Raw genomic sequence first — 19,480 nt, 5'->3', positions numbered from 1 at the left:
GAATATATATGTTCCTCATTTTCAAAATATGATAGGTTGTATTTGTATTTAAACCTCTCGTAATCCAAACACCTAATAGTTAGGCTGGACACAATGTACAAACAGTTCATGTACGGGAAGTTCATAGTGGTGAATTACACATGGATAAATCTCGTTGTGATGCCAAGAACTACTATTTCATTTTTATGCCTCCGCCACCGAAGGTGGTGCCGGAGGCATCATGTTTTCGGGTTGTCCGTCCGTACGTCCGTCCGTACGTCCGTCCGTACGTCCGTCCGTCCGTACGTCCGTCCGTCCGTCCCGTTTGACCGTTATCACAATATCTCAAGAACCATTTAAGATTTAAACTTAAGACTCGGGAATAGTATTTATCACCATAGGGAGACGATCTGATTAGATTTTGGAGTACGTATGTCAAAGGTCAAGGGTCACAGAGGTCAACTTATGAAATTCCATACATTGAGATTGTTATCATGATATCTCAAGAACCACTGGAGATTTAAACTTCAAACTTAGTGATAGTGTGTATCACTATAGGAAAACAATCTGATTACATTTTGGAGCACGTAGGTCAAAGGTCAAAGGTCACAGGGCTCATTATGTATGCAAAAACAGCTTGTGATCGCGTTATCTGAACAACCGATTGATGGATTCCTGCCAAACTTTGGTCATGTATGTATCTTGCAGAGCTGATGAACTGATTAGATTTTGGGGTCACGAGGTCAAAGGTCAAAGGTCACAGGGCTCATTATGTATGCAAAAACAGCTTGTGATCGCGTTATCTGAAGAACCGATTGATGGATTCCTGCCAAACTTTGGTCATGTATGTATCTTGCAAAGCCAATGAACTGATTAGATTTTGGGGTCACGAGGTCAAAGGTCACAGCGCACATTATGTATGCAAAAACAGCTCGTGATCGCGTTATCTGAACAACCGATTGATGGATTCCTGCCAAACTTTGGTCATGTATGTTACTTGCAGAGCTGATGAACTGATTAGATTTTGGGGTCATGAGGTAAAGGTCAAGGTCATGCGGCTCATTATGTATGCAAAAATAGCTTGTGATCGTATTATCATTAGAACAGATTGATGGATTCCTGCCAAACTTAGATCATTTATGTATCTTGCAGAGCCAATGAATGGTTCATAAGATCAAAGGTCATGGGCTCATTATGTATGCAAAAATAGCTTGTGGACGCATTCTCATTAGAACTGACAGATGGATTCCTGCCAAACTTTGGTCATGTATGTTACTTGCAGAGCTGATGAACTGATTAGATTTTGGGGTCATGAGGTAAAGGTCAAGGTCATGCGGCTCATTATGTATGCAAAAATAGCTTGTGATCGTATTATCATTAGAACAGATTGATGGATTCCTGCCAAACTTAGATCATTTATGTATCTTGCAGAGCCAATGAATGGTTCATAAGATCAAAGGTCATGGGCTCATTATGTATGCAAAAATAGCTTGTGGACGCATTCTCATTAGAACTGACAGATGGATTACTATTTAACTCAGGAAATCTTGCAGAGCCAATGAACTGAGTAGATTTTAGGGTCATGAGGTCAAAGATCAAAGGGTCATATATGTTTATGAGAAATTGCTTGTAATCACGATATTCTGAGAACATGTTAATGGATTACAATTGAACTTGAATTTGAAAAATTTCTTCCGTTTCGGTTTGTAAAATTGCTCTATGACGGAGGCATCATTTTCGACTGCGCGCAGTCGAATTCCATCTAGTTTCCACATGTTATTGCTGAGAATGATCTTCTTCTTACCTTAGGACCTACAAAAGTGTAATGAATACAGCCTGAAAGAAGAAAAAAAAAAGAAGGAAATTTGATAGCACAGGAAATCTTAAACAGAGTTGAATGACCAATTTACTTCACAGCAGATTCCCATGGATTTAATATTTATTATATTTTTTTACATTTATTTTATTATCAGGAACGTAAGAAGTACAAGGAATACAATGATAAATACAAGAAAACAAAGTAAAATGATAAATACAAGAAGAAAAAAAACACATTAACTCATGCCTGGGGATTACCAAAAGAAATTGACTTTCTGTACAAGGCTCTCCTCATTAGTTGATTGTATAATACATAAATATACACAAATATACACAAATATACATAACTATACATAGATATACATAAATATACATAAATATACATAAATATACATAATTACATAATAATTCAATACCAAGAAGATGCAAAAGACAAATCATGACATGAGATTATATAAAACAATCATATGTTAGTAACATTCTATTACAGTTTTATCTGGCTTCATTGATATTACCATCAATCTGTTACTCCAAAAATAAATGGTTGGTTTTCCTTTAGGCCACTCGCTATTGGGGGGGGGGGGGGGATGTTTGGCCTATAAATGTTATGAATAGCTACCAAAACTGGACAAGGACAGTAAAGTGCCTTGTATATGTCATCTTCTCAATTTGTTATTAACTGTCATGATTAGGTACTGATTGAATGGGTTGTAGTTTTATCACCGATAAAGCGATTTCTCAAGTGGAGAGTAGTAATTAGACTTGTTTCGCTTTTTAGATCACCCTTATTCCCAACAGATTCAATGATAAATTTGTACTGTAGGTATAGACTGTACATGTATTAGGTGAATACGAAAATGTAAATTATACCCTCCATAGACCTAGATACTAGTTTTATACAGTCTCTTTCATGTTCAACGTTTATATCCTGCATAGTATAAATGGATAGTAGAAGATTTGCGAAACGTACTTCTTACTTCAAATGGCCCTCCCCCTCTTTTTCTTTGTAATGTTCTCACTATAAGAATACAGTGCCCTTCATAATGTTCATTTTTGTGCAAATTTCTGAAATAAAAGTCAAAAGTAAACCTCAGAAATTGAATTTCTTTAAAAAAAAAAAAAATCATCACAAAAAATATCAAGTCTGTGATAAGAAAGAAAGAAAGGGGAACAAAGGTCTGTGATAACCACAGCCATATAATTACAGCATCTATGAAGTTAAACACATACACATATTTTTGCTTTGATTATGAGAGGGTTAGCTTAGCTTAGCTAGCTCATATATATAGAAATATCTTTTATAAAGTGAATTTTAGTTTTACTTTGTGATGACAAGTACATTGATTGAAAGGTATTGTACTGTGAAAGTGAATTACATGCAATAAATTCTTGCAATATATATATATATAGATATACAAAATGTACATAATGTTTAGCAAGTGCATATACTGGTAAATCTCCAAACAATTTCTGTTTGTAAAGTTAATTCCATTATAGGCCTGTTTCTTGTGTTTTGTCCTAACAATTGTGTCCCATTCACCCTATATAGACTTGAAACTGATACTATATATCCCATATATTGCTTGTAAATGTAAATCACAGTGAATGATGTCAATCAATGCACGCTGATACAAGGTATATAGGGCATTGTCTGTATGTCTCTGGTGGTATTGAACTTCTAACAAAAACTTGTAAAGGAAATGAGGTTTCATTATGAACTGAGGTTTCACATATAGTACATGTACCAGAAAGATTTTGTGCAGCAATAAAAGATAGGATTACATTTTGCATTAATTATTCAGTTTGAAGGATTTACATATTTCGGTTTTGATTTGTTATTAGATATTCCTGTGATTTTGTACATGTAGTTTTAACACTAATCAAATTACAAGAAATATGCAGAGTATCAAATCCTGTACAATTTTGTTATGGTTTGAATTTGTATTTCCTTCATATTAGTAGTGTGGGAACATTTCGTTAAAAATCAAATACTAAATGTATGTGCAGCATTTTTCCTTATGCAATACAATATTAAACATAAATGGAATGAAATGACCGATATTTGTTAAATGAAATGAAATGACCGATATTTGTTAAATGAAATGAATATCAATGAAACATATAAACATATAAACTGCTGAAAGCACATGTAGACCTAGTTTTTGATTTATGTTACAATGATTGGATTGAAAATCACGTTAAATGCTCTGCATGTATTGTGAAGTCAAATTTGAGACAACGGGTCAGCAATCCATAAAAGTTTTTGAAGATATACTCTGGAGGCTATGACCAACAGAACAGGACAGAGATACACCACTCTCTCTCTCCATCTCCCGTGCCAATATGAGAAGACTTTTTCAGAAGAAGAAGAACCTGAAAATTAAAAAAAAGTCTACAAACTTTCAAATAAACATATTTGTGGCTTACACCCAGTAAATAAACAATGATTGATCAATCTGTTTTATTCATTTATTTTTTAAATTGTATTTGTTTGTTCTTGACAGGGTAATCAAAAACTGCAGAATGCACAGGTGAAAGCAGCGAGAGCCAGGAATGACTACCTGCTTGTTATCTCGGCTGCTAACGCCACTATACAGAAGTACTTTGGACCAAACGTCACTGAGCTCATTGACGTAAGTAGAGCTTTCATCTTCAATTTGGCAACAATGGTGGTGTTCTCCTCTCACAAAATAAGAACTTTTAGATTCGCACGAAGACAATGGGGATTGCTACGATCGACGTCCTTTTAAAGCACTGCCTTGAATAGACGTCACACGTATCAGTCCACGCAAATCTAAAAGTCCCGAATATATGTTGAAAGGATTCCTAATGAATGAGTGTTTAACTTTACTGGCAATTGCGTTTGACAAATGTAAAAGTTTTGTTTGTTACTCATTGTTGCCAATTTGAAGATTTTGATGCTTTGTCTAAGAATTTATTATAAAAGAAGAGCATGTACCATGTTGAAAGGAAATAACCTACTTACTGCTTTATATGTAAATTGTATTCTGAGGTAAGATTTATTCATGACTCTTTACACCCCCTTGACCATTGTGAGGGATATTGTTCCCTGTTCTAATAGTTTTCTCTGTGGCCTTTTTGTGGTTATGTTTGATATCAAAATGTTGTTTACCTCATGGACAGAGTATAGACCTGAACAATTCATATAAATGAAAAGGAAATAGACCTGAATAGTGCTGTGCTTTAGACTCTTCCTGCTCTTTCTAAGTTGTGTAATATAAAATGTTTGTAATCGGAAGATACAAACCAAGATACAGGAAGCCTTTCCTCTTACACATAAGTTATTTGAGTAGCCATCCACTGGGCGATATTTACTGAGCTATTGATGAACACGCCTGAGTGCATCACGACAATACTTTAACCTTTCCATTAACATCGTTTACCAGAATACTTGCATGAGTCATCAAGTACTCCATGTATGGTTACATGGACATGTCCCGTTACAGATCTTTAATACAGCCACAATGATATCTTTGAATGTACATTTGATTGTCCATAGAGGCATTATTTCTTTTTCAAAAGCCTCGTTTCAGAGATCACCTGCAACTGCCTTATTATGAGGCATCCATTTTTAATATTCAATGAAAACAAAAAATGACACAATTTAGCACCTAGATACTTCCTGAAAAACATCCTTTTGTGATCTTTTCTTTTAAAGATAACTTCCTTCTTCTCTGTCTTTGTTCTGAAATAATCGTTAAAACCATAAAAATATAATAGGCCGATGAATGTCATACGATATGAACCATGTTGAAAGGAAATAACCTACTTGCTGCTTTATATGTAAATTGTATTCTGAGGTAAGATTTATTCATGAGAGTCTGTACGCCCCTTGACCTTTGTGAGGGATATTGTTCCCTGTTCTGATAGTTTTCTCTGTGGCCTTTCTGAATTCTGTGGTTATTTTTAATATCAGAATGTTGTTTACTTCATGGACAGCGAATAGACAAGAGCAATTGAGTGAAACCCTAAAGATTTTCCAGTTGTATTTGTAACACTTTGACAGCATTTAGACCTTGCTACATTAAGGCCCAAATTCTTGTAAAAGATATACTACATGTATATGAATGTCTTCTGGACAGTATTTGGACCTGTGCTGTATGAGGAAAACACAGAAAATGTTCTTCTTTTCTATTTTTCTGTGTAGCTATGTTTCATATTGTTTAGACCTGGACTACTTTATGAAGACCCAGACTATTGTTATTCATTTACACTTGTACTTTGTACCCTTGTTTTCCAGTTCAGTATGTACATGTAGATCTACACCTACTCTGTATGCAGTTTAGTTATATCTTTTTTTCTTTACTTTCCAGGGCATTGTTTTAATCTGCTGTAGATTTATGCTAACCATAAAGAACCAAAAGCTAGTCTAGGCCCTGTACACATTTACTTACATTCTCTCTATGTCCTTTGAATCTTCATGACAGTGTTTAGACCTGGGCTACGTGAGGAAGACCCAGAAGATGTTGTATGCCTTCCAGACCTCCTTGAACCAGGTGGCGAAGCTCCAGCAGGAGGACCTCCACCGATTGGAGCTCAACGTTCGTAACATGAATGCCACGAAAGACAAGGAGGCTTTCCTGGAGACTCACAAGGCGGCCTTCGCCTCTCCCGATACATTCCAATTCCATCCACACGGAGGAGATAATGTAAGTTTAAACAACTCGCTAGACACCTGTCAAATAACATAGACTCCAGATAATAATAATACTACGGCATTTATTATGTGCCATCGATTTAGTAAACTATTGTGGGGCACAGAGGGACAGTATTACCCTGGCTTTAGCACGGCTGCCATTACGGCGCTCTAGCATTTCAAGGAATTAATTTCTGCCAGGTACCTATTTACTTCACCTGGGTGGAGGGTGGCAAATGTAGATTAATAGGGACTTTTAGATTTGCACAACAACAACGTGGATTGCTACGATCGACGTCCTTTTAATGCACTGCCTTGAATGGACGTCATACGTATCAGTCCACGCAATTCTAAAAGTCCCTAATGTCTTGCCAGAGGACATCAGTGCCACGGCGGGACTCGAACCGCAAACCATGTGATCCCTAGTCCGTGGACATATCCACTAGACCACAACACTTCTGTAGCATTTCTAAATGGATAAATCTTTATATGAAATACTGAGAGGGTACATACATGTTGGAGCTTAATTTCTCTGTTATTTTTTGGCCTCGTTTAGGTGATCTCAATGACTGCGGACCTGTACCCTCTGTCTGATGAACTGAAATCAAAGTACAACACTCTCGGAGAGCGCATCAGCCAGTTAGAAGTAGACACCAATGAGGTATGTGCATCATTCACCACGGTCCTGTTTCACAAAATTTGTTATCATTGAATAACAAGTTACAATAACTGTTACAAGCTACTGAAATCGTGGTTTTTGATTGGCCGAGAGCAATTTTGTCATAGAAATTTAGCATTTGTTATGGATGACAAGTTTTTGTGAAACAGGGCCCAGGTCTAGGATACAGGAGAAAAAATATATCGGGGGAAAGGATCCAAGGGGACCAACTACTGAGAAGTAGTTTGCTTGCCCTGTGTGGGCTTCCATTCCAGTATACAACATGTTTATTCAAAATGCCACCGTCGAATAGTACTTCTGAAACAGTTGCACGTATTGCAAGTAATACTGAAATTTCATTGATTCAATGAAGAGAAGAAGATCCTTCAGATTAACGAATGAATTTTTACAAACTCTCAAATATATTCATTTCATCAATGTATTTCTTTGCCTCCATCATAAACCCTCCTCTCCCCCTCTCAGCAATTTTAGTTTTGCTGTATTTTGCATGAGTACCAATGTTTATCTGTATATTTAGTTGGCACCCGTTTTTTAAATATATCACTCTCCATGTTTTGCTAGAACAGCTCAGTATTGGGGGGAGTATTTTAAAAAGCAATTTACATTTTTTAGCCAGTAGTTGCAATAACCTGACTATTATTGATGGTGCCAATCCCACGGAAATGTCATTTGAGTGAATTAATGAATAAATTTAGCATACTGGAGATTTTTTTACCCATTAAATCACCTAGAAATATTTCAAAATGTGCAGAACTATATGTATTACTGTATAAAACATGTGAAACATACAGTACACAACATCAATGACTGCAACGATCGCTTGTAGCAGATGGAGACACAATGCATTTCTTTTTCATATATTCATATGTAACAGTTGAACATTGTTATAACTTCATAAAACAGGCTTGTTATCTTGAAATTCAATAGAGTTAAAGTTGAAAATATCAGCTTTCGCAGCATATATGCACAGTATAATTAGAAAAGTCGGTCAAGGGATGTAATATTTGGCACAAAATGTTTGACATTTAAATCCCGTTTCTGACGTCACCTCAGAGAAGATATCCCTTGAAAGGTCAACAGGATATCTCTTGTTCCAGTTTTATTCAGATTTTAAAAAGATGACAACTGTAGAATCTAAAGGTCAATTAGCAACATTATAAAGTATACTCTTTGTTACATTCACATCTGGGCGGCGACAACGGATGTTTTGGTGTCTTGTTGTACAGAACCATTATTAAAATGCTTCAATTTTGTTGACTACTTACAGTACATTTACCCTAGATACCAGCAGGAAATTTGTTTATTTTTTTCATCTTTTGTTACTAAATAGTATATTTAGTATCAAAGAGATGACGTGGAACTAATTTTATGACAGTGTGGGTGGCCTATTACTTCTATTATTCATTCTGCATTGATTCTGCATTTTAAATAGGAATGCAATGTAATACCTAATGTTTGTGCAACTCACATTTATAGAGATATTACAAAACGGAAAATAAAGCTTTATTTGCAAATCAATTCTACTGCAATTATCCAAGCATGTGCAAACATCCTTGAACAGTTCTCATTTAATCTAAACTGGTTTTTAAATGAGTTATTTCAAAATAGGTGCATAAATGTTAACAAGTTTATGAATGAATGTCCCATTCGTTCTCCTCCACTGTGCTTTTGCAAGTGATAGCTCAAAATGTACACTAGTGAAAAAGATAACATAAGAGTGGAGGGCATTGCTATTCTGAATAACTCTAAATCAGCCCTATAAAGAAAATAGATATTTTGCCAAAGACAGTCATACCTTTTTATGAGTAAACCCTTCCCCCCCCCCCCCCCCTCTCTCTAAAAAAAAAAAATAAATATTGTTAACATAAAGTATTTTATACTTGTCACTTCAACAATGATTCCTAAAATCTGAGTTTTCTCTTATGACACTGGTAACTCACTCATAGCACCTGACTGACACTACCACAATAATTAGACACATGCCATGTCAATTGCCCCTTCATCGCACGGTAACTTCAGTAGTGCCTCCCCTAGAACCTCCCAGTCTTTAATTACTTCACATGGTAACCCTAGGGTGATGATGAGCCGAGACAGACAGACTGTATTGCTATCTGTGCGTGCCTACCCCTGTCAGGGTCTATTAAACACAGCATCTGTCACGTTGCGACGATACCGATGTTTAAACCATTCACTCGTGCTAGCCTTCAGCATCAGCCAGGCAGATGTTTCAAAGACACTCTTGTTTGACGATACCTTACTTAGATCACCCAATCAGTGGACTAATTACCTTTCTCTTCAGCTCATTTCAGGTCTTTTATTTTGAAAGTGGCATTTTCTTCGGGATAATTTTGGAGATTAAGAAAAAACGACCATGAAATCAGAGGTCTTTTGAACTGTACAGAGCCAAGCCATGCTCGATTCCATGTACAATACTTTTGTACTGCTGTTCAATAATGCATTTTCATGTGTTTATGTCCAATCTTCTCTTTTGGGTTTATTTGTTTGTTAAGATTTGAAACCTTTTAGTGCATCTAGGCAGGGAAAAGTATCTTTGTATACTGCCCATTTTTTTTCTTTGGATCTTTAATTTTTAATAATTCAATAGTGTTTCCTCCTTTAATTCAACAGTGTTTCCTCCTTTATATCAATAGTGTTTCCTTATAAGGTCTGGACGGATGTAGACTTTATGTAGTTGATAATATGGAGCATTGTTTCAAGTCCTACCTTGCAAAACATTAGGTGGAATAGGATCGATTAAGGGAATATCCAAAGGCTAGGTATTTCCCCCAGCAATTTTATCGAGTTATTTAAGGTGAACGCTGTAACCATGAGCCACAAAACATTTATTTATTTACTTATTCAAAAAAAAAAATATTTTGTTGTTGCAAGAGGTTTGTTCTCTTTCCACCATAAACAATTTTAAGATAGAGTGTCGTATAACTGAACCTATTTAGTATTGTGACATAGCATGATAAGTGGCTTTGTCTCATGATCTATTTTTAAAATTACCTGGTAGGATACATGTAGGTCAGGGGCAGAGTAATTGTCATTCACTACTTTAGTCAGTTTTCATGGATAGAAGAACAATGGTATTTAGGGTCACACGGTGATGAGAATTATATGGGCTATCACCTGACATGAGGGAAGGGGGAAGGGGGTTGGGGGAGAGGAAAGGGGGAGGGGGACAGGGAAAGGGGGGAGGCACACTTATGACAGCATGGCAGTGCTGTTTGCAACAGATGATTGATGTAGAATGTATATAAGGCCACATGTAGTCATTGATTGATTAAAATTGACAGGGAATGAATGTTAATTGGGTGTGTGCAGTTGATAAGGGTGACATGATGTATCAAGAGTTCATCCATGCTTTTGTTTGATGTGTTGTTGGTCTTATTCATGTCAAGTTTCGCTACTCCGGGGAACTTTGTATGAGTGAAGAGTTTAACCAAACTTTTTCATAGTCTCCTTTTTCCTTTAAAGGCTCGTTTAAAGGTAATGACCAGTTATGGTCATGCAATTGCATTGTGAAAGAAACGTTGTGGAATTGATCAGAAAAGGTTGATCATCTAGCATATAAGTATTGGTGTGAACTGCAAGGTTCTGGAATCATCAAAATGATAAGAAATATGGCTCAGTCTCCGTAAAGTTACAAGCACTATACACAGAAAGATGTATATGGGACTATACGCACACGTGCGCGACACGTGCGTTTATCTCTCACAGACCATGTAGATAAACTAATTTACCAAATATATCAATTAGTAGGCGAAATTGTTATCATCATGTATTAGTCAAAACATATTCTTTCACATGATTGGTAATAAGATCTTCCATTTCATTTTTTGAAATTAGGGCGTTTCCAATACTGGTCTTTACCTTTAACAATGTTTCCAGTTATACAAAATATGAGCTGCATGGTCCTAAGTGGTATCAGTGTCTGTAATATTAAAGCCCTGAACCGAATTGCGCGAAATGGTCATGAAGTGCCTCAAAAAATAAAAGTCTTTGAATGACCGGTTTTGCCATACTCATTTTCCCCAATAGACTGTATTGATATAAAAACCATCAGGAAAAATGAAATATGAATTTTAGATTTCCAATCATAAATATCTTGATTATCAGACAGGTGATCGGCTTGTAAAAGTCATGGGGTTCCTGACTGACTTAACCCTTACTGTACTGGGGGGGGGGGGGCCTGGGAGGCCCCCCCCTCGACATTTTTGGAGATTGCGCCGCAACCGCTTGAAATTTTGAATTGTCGTTTCATGACTTTTTTTCCCTCAAGTCTTACGCACGTTTTGATACCATTTTCGTTGCAATCGGATATACCTGTGAGGTGTTACATAACAATTAGTATGCGCATGTCATCAAAAATATGCTATAATTGCATATATTCATGTACAAGCAGAAATGTGAATACAGGTTTAGATGTATTCCTTCCTAAGTGGGTGATATGAATTGATATCGAATTGCGTTTATATGTTTCTCAAAGTAACTTGATGTATTCCAGAACAAAAGAATACATAAGAAATAAAAACAATAGATATAATAAGAAATAAAAAACAATAAAATACATAAGAAAATGAATATTGGAAAATCGCATCAAATTTGCATAAATTATCATTATTAATTACATCAAAATAAATATTTTGCGTTAGAAAAGAAGTTTCATATGAATAATGAGTTTCAACATTCAAAAAGTGGAGTCTGACACGTTTTCTGTAAAATGCATAAAATTAGCATTTTGCATAATTAATTAGGCTATAACGACAAAAATTTGCATATTCGCAAAAAACTAATTACACCATCTTGTTCGTTACGTAAATATCTATAGACATGCAAATTTTCGTGTTCATCGGACATCCGACGGCCCCCCCCCCCCCCCCCCCCCCCCCCCCCCCAGTCAGGAGGTGCTCAAAATAGCCCAGTACAGTAAGGGTTAAAGGTTTATAATTATGATTGCAGCATGATCTAAATCTAGGATTTTGTTTCAGATTCTGAGGCAATGTTATCGAGACACTTTAAGTTGATATACATTGTAAGATCTACATAACATACATATACTTTTTTTAATATTATTGAGTATATATTTTTTATGACTGATCAAGAAACATAATCAAGTGACCTTGAATTTGAATGCGGATTGTAATCTCTGATGAACTGTGTTGTATCTCGCAGATCAATAAGACACTGAAGGAGATGCAAGTCAACTGGGATGAGGATAGCACGAACCAGAATGAAGAGGAGGTACAGGCGCAATTCAAAACCCTCAGGATACACGACTCCACCACAGAACTATCAAGAGCGCCCTCTATGAGACGAATCAAAGCAACCCAAGAGAAAGAACTCTTCTATCTCGGGGTAAGTAGCATGGATGCAGTAGACCCAGGGGGTGCTTCACAAAGATCCTAAGTCGAACTTAAAGGAAACCGAACCCCAATTAATAACTTTACTTATTCTGAGAGATTTATTATATTATTGCCCATAAATCTACAAGATTCCCCATCAAAGTGTATGAGAGAGGTATAAAGCAAAAATAAAGTACAATTTCTCAGCACGACATGGGCATCGCCATTTTCTTGATAATGTGATGTACTATGCGAAGTCGTTTATCAAGTAAATGTTTTCAAATTTATGGAAGCTTCTTTCCCAGACGTGTGTGGTGATGAAGCATTTCGTTCACCTGCTATTATCCTTTGTACTATAATTGCCAGAACGCAAATTGCATAAATAAATTAGTGCTCTTCTGGGGTGAAGGTTTCTCATAAATGAAATAGATTTGTCAACTGCTATAGTGTAGTATTTATAAATGAATTTTGTTACAATTGTGCCCCTATTATTTATTTTTCACCTGATATTATCCTTTGTACTATAATTACCAGAACACAACTTGCATAAATAAGTTAGTGCTCTTTGCAAGTATGGAGTATGTAAGAAGTTTTGATCTATTTTACTGTGTATTATTTGTACTTGTCTATATCTAAGTTTTGTTGAAATGCTTGTAAAACTTGCAATGTAATTTAGCTTTCGGGCTACCATTTTGCAGTTGTTCTAATAAATCATTCTACTACTACTACTACAATATAATTTCTATCATCTCAGTTATTTTTTTATTTTATCGAAAAGTAAAGGTTTTGTTATTGATTTAAAAATTCTTTCCAACTAAAGCTTGGTGCATGATACATGTACAACTTCAACATGTACGTCACATTTTCAAGAAAATGGCTGCGCCCATATCATGCTGAAAGGCATCACATTATGCCAGGAATATCTTCATTTATATATATCTTGTACATTTTCGTAAGGAATATTGTACATCAAAGGGCAGGAATACATCTCATTTTTCAGAATACCTACACTTATTCTTTGGGTTTAGGTTTCCTTTAACGCTTAGTTGGACTTAAACATTATGAAGAGCCGTTTGTAGCCTTGAACTAAAATATATTCAAAAGCAAAAATTCAAGTACTTTAGATTTTTCATAAATTCCATATCAAGAACATGAAATCTCCTTGATAATAGAAAATATGAATGCTATGTTGCAGTTGTTAACCTTGAAGATGAATACCACGCTTTCAATTTGCAATTCATTTGACCGTTGACATTTTTCTTTCTTCTTGCTATTCCTTTCTCTTCCAGAAATTCAAGGAGCAGCTGGAGAAGGGCAATGCCTTAGCGAGAATGAAATCTAGGAGGGATATCATCAAGGACGCGTTAGGATCAGGTGAACATCTTACAGTAGAGCAACTAGGTTAACATGTTCTTGATTGAAGCTTCTACCATACATGCAGTTAAGCAGGCATGGTAGAATACAGAGACGAGCACTAAATAAAATAATAGAATTAATGGGCCACCCATATTGTCATAAAATTAGTTAGATGTCATCTTTTTGTTACTGAATATACTATTTGGTAACTAAAGATGAAACAACTAAACTAATATCATGACAGTGTAGGGTGAGTATACTGTAGGTAGTCAACACAAGCGGTTGGTAGAAGTTGTAAACTACATTTTGTGATTTCTTTCAACCTATTAATATTTTTAACTGTATAATTCTAGTATTGCGTGAGCATGTCCAGAATGGATTCAGTTTTCATTGTGAGATGTACACAATGAAAGTTGTGATTCAGCTTCATAACAACTCTTTACTGTTTTGATCTAAATGTTGATATATTAATAAAAAAAATTAAAATTTCAATCATGGTGTAGTGTGAAATCTTAAAGGGAAGGGGAAGTCCACCCTGATAATGAGCTAGTATTAATAAAAGCAGAAAAATGAGAAAAGTTGGTGAAAGTTTAAGCAATATCCTTTTTCTCGTCCATATCTTTTGTGAAGTGTAAACTAGGCAAGAGACACTTTCAGCCATTTGACTTTTAATTTTTCTTCTTTTGTTTTAACAGCTGGAGATTCCAGAGGACACATCAGTACAAGGTGAGTTTGTTTTGGCCCGCAATTTGCTCTTTGAAAGAAATAAAACACTTTTTATTCAGGGTTATCAAAGTGACGGTGTTAGAAAACTGTCTGATGTATTGATACAACCTCTGTAATGCTAAGACATACCTGTACATGTAATGACTTTGTAATTTCTATTCATTTTTGTATGCCCAGTCTTACAATAAAACAGAGATGGAACTTTATTATATAAATTTGACATATGAATTGTTTATTTTTGATGAGCATATTTGTTACCTGAAAGACACAGTACAGATGAGGGCTGGTAAATGGGATTAGGTTCTCTCTCTCTGTCTCTGGCAAATACTTTGTCTCTGGCGAATACCCTGTCTCTATCTCTATATCTCTATCTCTGTGTGTCTCTCTCTCTGTCTTTGTCTCTCTCTCTCTCTCTCTCTCTCTTTCTCTCTCTCTCTCTCTCTCTCTCTCTGTCTTTATCTTTCTTCCTCTCACACACAAGCTGTTTCATCAATTGTATTCCCTTGTGCTCCATTCATCTCTTTCTCACTCACTCCCTGCCTTCATCCCTACCATTCTTTCTCTTTTATCCTCTGCTTCTTTCTTGTTCCTTCTTTCTTTTTCTTGTTCCCTCTATCTTTCTTTTTTCTTCTTATTCTCTCATTCGTTCTTTCTTCTTTCTTTCTTTCTTTCTTTCTTTCTTTCTTTCTTTCTTGTTCCCTCTTATTTTCTTTTTTCTTCTTATTCTCTCGTTCGTTCTTTCTTTCTTTCTTTCTTTCTTTCTTTCTTTCTTTCTTTCTTTCTTTCTTTCTTTCTTTCTTTCTTTCTTGTTCCCTCTTACTTTCTTTCAGTCTCCCCATCTGACTCCCATCTTTCATTTCTCCTCCTCCTCCTCTCTTCACCTCTTTATCTCCCCCCTCTCCTCAGTCTCTCTTTCCATCTTCCTCCCCTCCTTCTTTCTGTTTTGTCTTTTGACATTCTTCATCTTTCTCTCTGGCCCTTCTTTACCTCCTGTGCCCATTGTCTCTAACCTGCTTTATATATCACACTGTGTCACATTGTATATTTTCTTTGATCAGACCCAACAACCATGTCCACAAGAATGAAGGGAGGCTGACAGAGCGTCCAGGTTCAGTCTACATGCCTTTGTTTGGAGCCGACCTTCAGAGCTATCTGGAAGTGAGTATCCTGTATTGCGTTATGATACCTGGGGATGTTTCACAAAGATCCTAAGTCAAACTTAACTCTAATTTGGACTTAAAAATTATGGAGACCCAGTTCTTAAATAAATATATTCAAAAGTGAAAATTCAATTATTTTAGACATTTCATAAATTCCACATCAAGAACATGAAATCTCCTTGTTAATAGAAAATAAGAATGATTTGAATCAACAATTTTTTGCTTATATATTTTCATAGATGCTAACGGCTTTCCACAATTGTCAAGTCCAACTTAGAGATAAGTTCAACCCCCCCCCCCCCCCCCCGCCTCTGATGTGTCACCATGAACCTGCACAACATCATGGGAAATTGATTTTTCAAAATGTTCTATTCTTTAATCTGTGAATTCACAGCTTATTACTGATGTATTTATTATGTGGTAATGGAACAGATATTTATCTTCCTTTAAACTTTAAACTTTAAACTTGGTGATGGTAAACTAGTTAGAAAAGTAGTAAAAAAAGATGCAGTAAAGCGTGAAGTTATGTGAATGTTCTGCATACTTGCCGCTATCTCTAGTGATAATGTACACTTATGTGGTTGACGAAGAAGAAGCAGTTAGTGAATTTCATATAACATTAAAAAAGAAAGATGTCTCTAAATATGTGAAGATGGTGGTGGCAATGACGATGGCGACGATGACGACGATGATGATGCTGATGATGATCATGATGACTTCTTAGAATTTGACATTTAGTTATATGTTACAGATTCAGAAAAAAGCAACTAAAATTACATTATTTCTGTTATATTTAATACAGTTGATTTTTTTGTTGTTGTTGTTTTGTTTGAGTTATATGAATTCCTAATCCTATTCCTGTTTTGTGATCTATTCCTTACAGTCCGGACATTATGAAATCCCACCCATTGTCCTTAGTTGTATAGATTTCATCTCGGTCTTTGGTAAGTCACACAATTGTATTTCATATGTTTATTTCACTTTCAAGCATAATATGATACATGTACCCTTAGAAAAATGCTCAATTTCATGAAAGAATAAAAGAATTAGGTCAACATTTAGAAGAAAAAACTATAATGACCTGCTGATTTATAACACTAGTGGGACCACACTAGGCATTGGATGAAATGACAACACCAACTTAATAGTATATCAATAAGTTTTAAAACCTGAATTTTACACATTGTATGTACATGTATGTTTACCAGTGTCTAAGAAGAAAGTGGACGCTCTTTATCATTTTAATTCTTTATTGTTCAAACTCTTAATTGTTCAATTTCTTTATTATTCAAACAAAGGGTCATTAAAAATATACAGTCAAATTAAAAAGTAATCATTTATGCAGTTTCAGTTCTGTTCTGACAGTTTAACATACCTCTCACTATGTAACATAAAAAACAAACATATTTTTTAGAACACCACTCGTGTCCGATCTACAAGGAAATCATATCAAATCCTTCATGTGGTTTTGTTCTGACAGTTAACATACCTCGAACTAGCATTAAACAAAATAAAAAAATAAAAGACAATAAAAAGAGATAAAGGTAGTTGACAGAACACCACTCGTGTCGAGTCTACAAGTAAATCATGTCAAATCTTTCATTTGGTTTTGTTCTGACAGTAAACATACCTCAAACTAGCATTAAACAAAATAAAAAATAAAAGACAATAAAAAGAGATAAAGGTAGTTGACAGAACACCACTCGTGTCGAGTCTACAAGTAAATCATATCAAATCTTTCATTTGGTTTTGTTCTGACAGTAAACAAAACACTCACTTACATTAAACAAATAAAAAAAATAAAAAAATTTAGATTTCAGAATACCACTTGTTTCGATTCTACAGTAAATCATATCAAATGCTCCATTTGTTGAAGCACCCTATCTCGCACCCCGGGTCTGACATGGCCGGTTGTAGCAACTACTCCGAAGATCAAGTTACATCAATCTTGATTTAAGGAGACACGAACGAATGATTTGTTGAAGTAGTATACCTATAATATGAACTTGGGTCAAAACACTAATATATTGCTTGAATGCTTGGTCTTGAATGCAGGTCTCAAGCATCATGGTATCTTCCGTCTCCCTGGTTCACATCTAGAGATCAACGATATGAAGGAGCAGTTTGAACAAGGTGAGTATGTCTACCAGTCTTTAAAGATAAAGTTTAGTTCTGGTCATGAGATTGAAAATGGTGTGGAATTGATCAGAAAAGGTTGATCATCTGGCATATAAGTATTGGTGTGTACTTCAAGTTTCTGGAGTCATGAAAATTATTAGAAATTCGGACCAATCTTGGTAAAGTGACAAGCGTAGAACACAGAAAGATGTATATGGGACTACACAAACATGTGGCATAAAAAAAATTTGCCTAATTTTTAAGCTGTACGTTACTTGTCATATGTAGAATATGAAGGTATTTGAAGAGCCATGCTTTTCTGGGAACATTTTTTCTCTGATGTTCTTCCAAATTGCATAATAACATTGAAAACGCTCACAAATTATATTTCACATCTCCCCAGCACTGAATCTTCTCTTTAAGAGTGTAAGGCTGTAAATAGTTCCTGTAATGGTACTGAGCCCTGTTCCCTAAAACTTGTTATCAATAACAAGTTACAATAACTGTTTAAGCTACTGAAATCGTGGCATTTGAGATTGGCTGAGAGCAAATTCGTTCTAGTAACTTAGCATTCGTTATTGACAACAAATTTTAAGAAACAGGACCCAGCTGAAAGAATTCAATGCTAGTTTAAATCTTTATGGGTAGCACTGTACAAATACACACTTACTTCCAGGTGGCTTGTACTCGTACAGAAGAAGAACAGCAAAAGAAAGCAAAAGAGAGCGACATATTTCTCCAAAAAGAATTAATGGGTTATTGCAGCTAATCTAATACTATGGCTCATCCATTCAGAGGAAGCGAAAAACAAAGGATACACAATTTTGTATTAATTGAAGAAATTTTAAATATATTCAGGCTTTTGCTAGCCAATATCAAATCTAATTGCCATTTAATAACAAAAACACGAGGCAGGTACCTCCAAATCGTAAGATAGCTCTATTCCTTTTGTGTGTTATTTTTGTTGTTGAAATGTTGTTATACTCTACACCCAAAAATTAATTAACACTTGAAACCACAACCAACGTTAGTTAATTAGAGACTCAAAGCCCTATAGAACAAACAACATAAAGTGAGTGAGTAATGAGAATTAAAAAGTACGGTCTTTGTACGTGGTATTTTAGCTAGCCTAATTAGGTACAGTGTACGTAATCTGATATATTATGAATTGATCTGATACCATATATGGTAATCTGTATTTTCTTTTTGAATTTCTGTTCAAAGAGAAGGTTGACTCCTGGGAAAGGTGGAAAATAATCTGTGAGATTTTTCATTCTATTTATGATAGTATCGTAGAAAAAATCTCATCTTCCATTGTTGTTCAATACAGGCAAGGATCCTGTCTATGGTCTTGGAGATCTTGGTGATACAAATGTGGTTGCTAGTGTCCTCAAGGCGTACTTCAGAGAGCTTCCAGAACCACTCTTCCCTATCGTTCTATTCGATGACTTCATGGAATGCATCAGTAAGTATCTCATAAACATTATCTACACGGTATTGATGTTTGTTAACTTTTTGAAATTGTTTATGGTATATAGGCAGTAGTTACATGACACGTTTAAATAATTTTTTACTAAATGTTATGTAAGTTTTTAGAATGTATATATTTCCAATTTGTGTAATTCATGTGCAATTCAGT

At 35.3% G+C, this 19,480-nt stretch overlaps 1 protein-coding gene across 2 annotated transcripts in view; it reads left to right on the top strand.

Moving 5' to 3' along the window:
• Positions 1-19,480, top strand: part of LOC594484 (SLIT-ROBO Rho GTPase-activating protein 1) — an 81,892-nt gene that overhangs the window by 50,464 nt on the left and 11,948 nt on the right. For both annotated transcript variants that reach the window (XM_003724619.3, XM_011664051.2), the window contains exons 6-15: positions 4,302-4,430; positions 6,246-6,467; positions 7,011-7,115; positions 12,312-12,494; positions 13,771-13,855; positions 14,533-14,563; positions 15,622-15,721; positions 16,607-16,667; positions 17,779-17,856; positions 19,172-19,306. In XM_003724619.3, coding sequence (XP_003724667.2) covers positions 4,302-4,430; positions 6,246-6,467; positions 7,011-7,115; positions 12,312-12,494; positions 13,771-13,855; positions 14,533-14,563; positions 15,622-15,721; positions 16,607-16,667; positions 17,779-17,856; positions 19,172-19,306 — 1,129 coding nt within the window. The remainder of the gene's footprint in view (positions 1-4,301; positions 4,431-6,245; positions 6,468-7,010; positions 7,116-12,311; positions 12,495-13,770; positions 13,856-14,532; positions 14,564-15,621; positions 15,722-16,606; positions 16,668-17,778; positions 17,857-19,171; positions 19,307-19,480) is intronic.

This window comes from Strongylocentrotus purpuratus, unplaced genomic scaffold (genome assembly GCF_000002235.5).
Source record: "Strongylocentrotus purpuratus isolate Spur 01 unplaced genomic scaffold, Spur_5.0 spur5_scaffold_6, whole genome shotgun sequence".
Classification (NCBI taxonomy): domain Eukaryota; kingdom Metazoa; phylum Echinodermata; class Echinoidea; order Camarodonta; family Strongylocentrotidae; genus Strongylocentrotus; species Strongylocentrotus purpuratus.
This window is presented reverse-complemented; position numbering and strand designations above follow the sequence as displayed.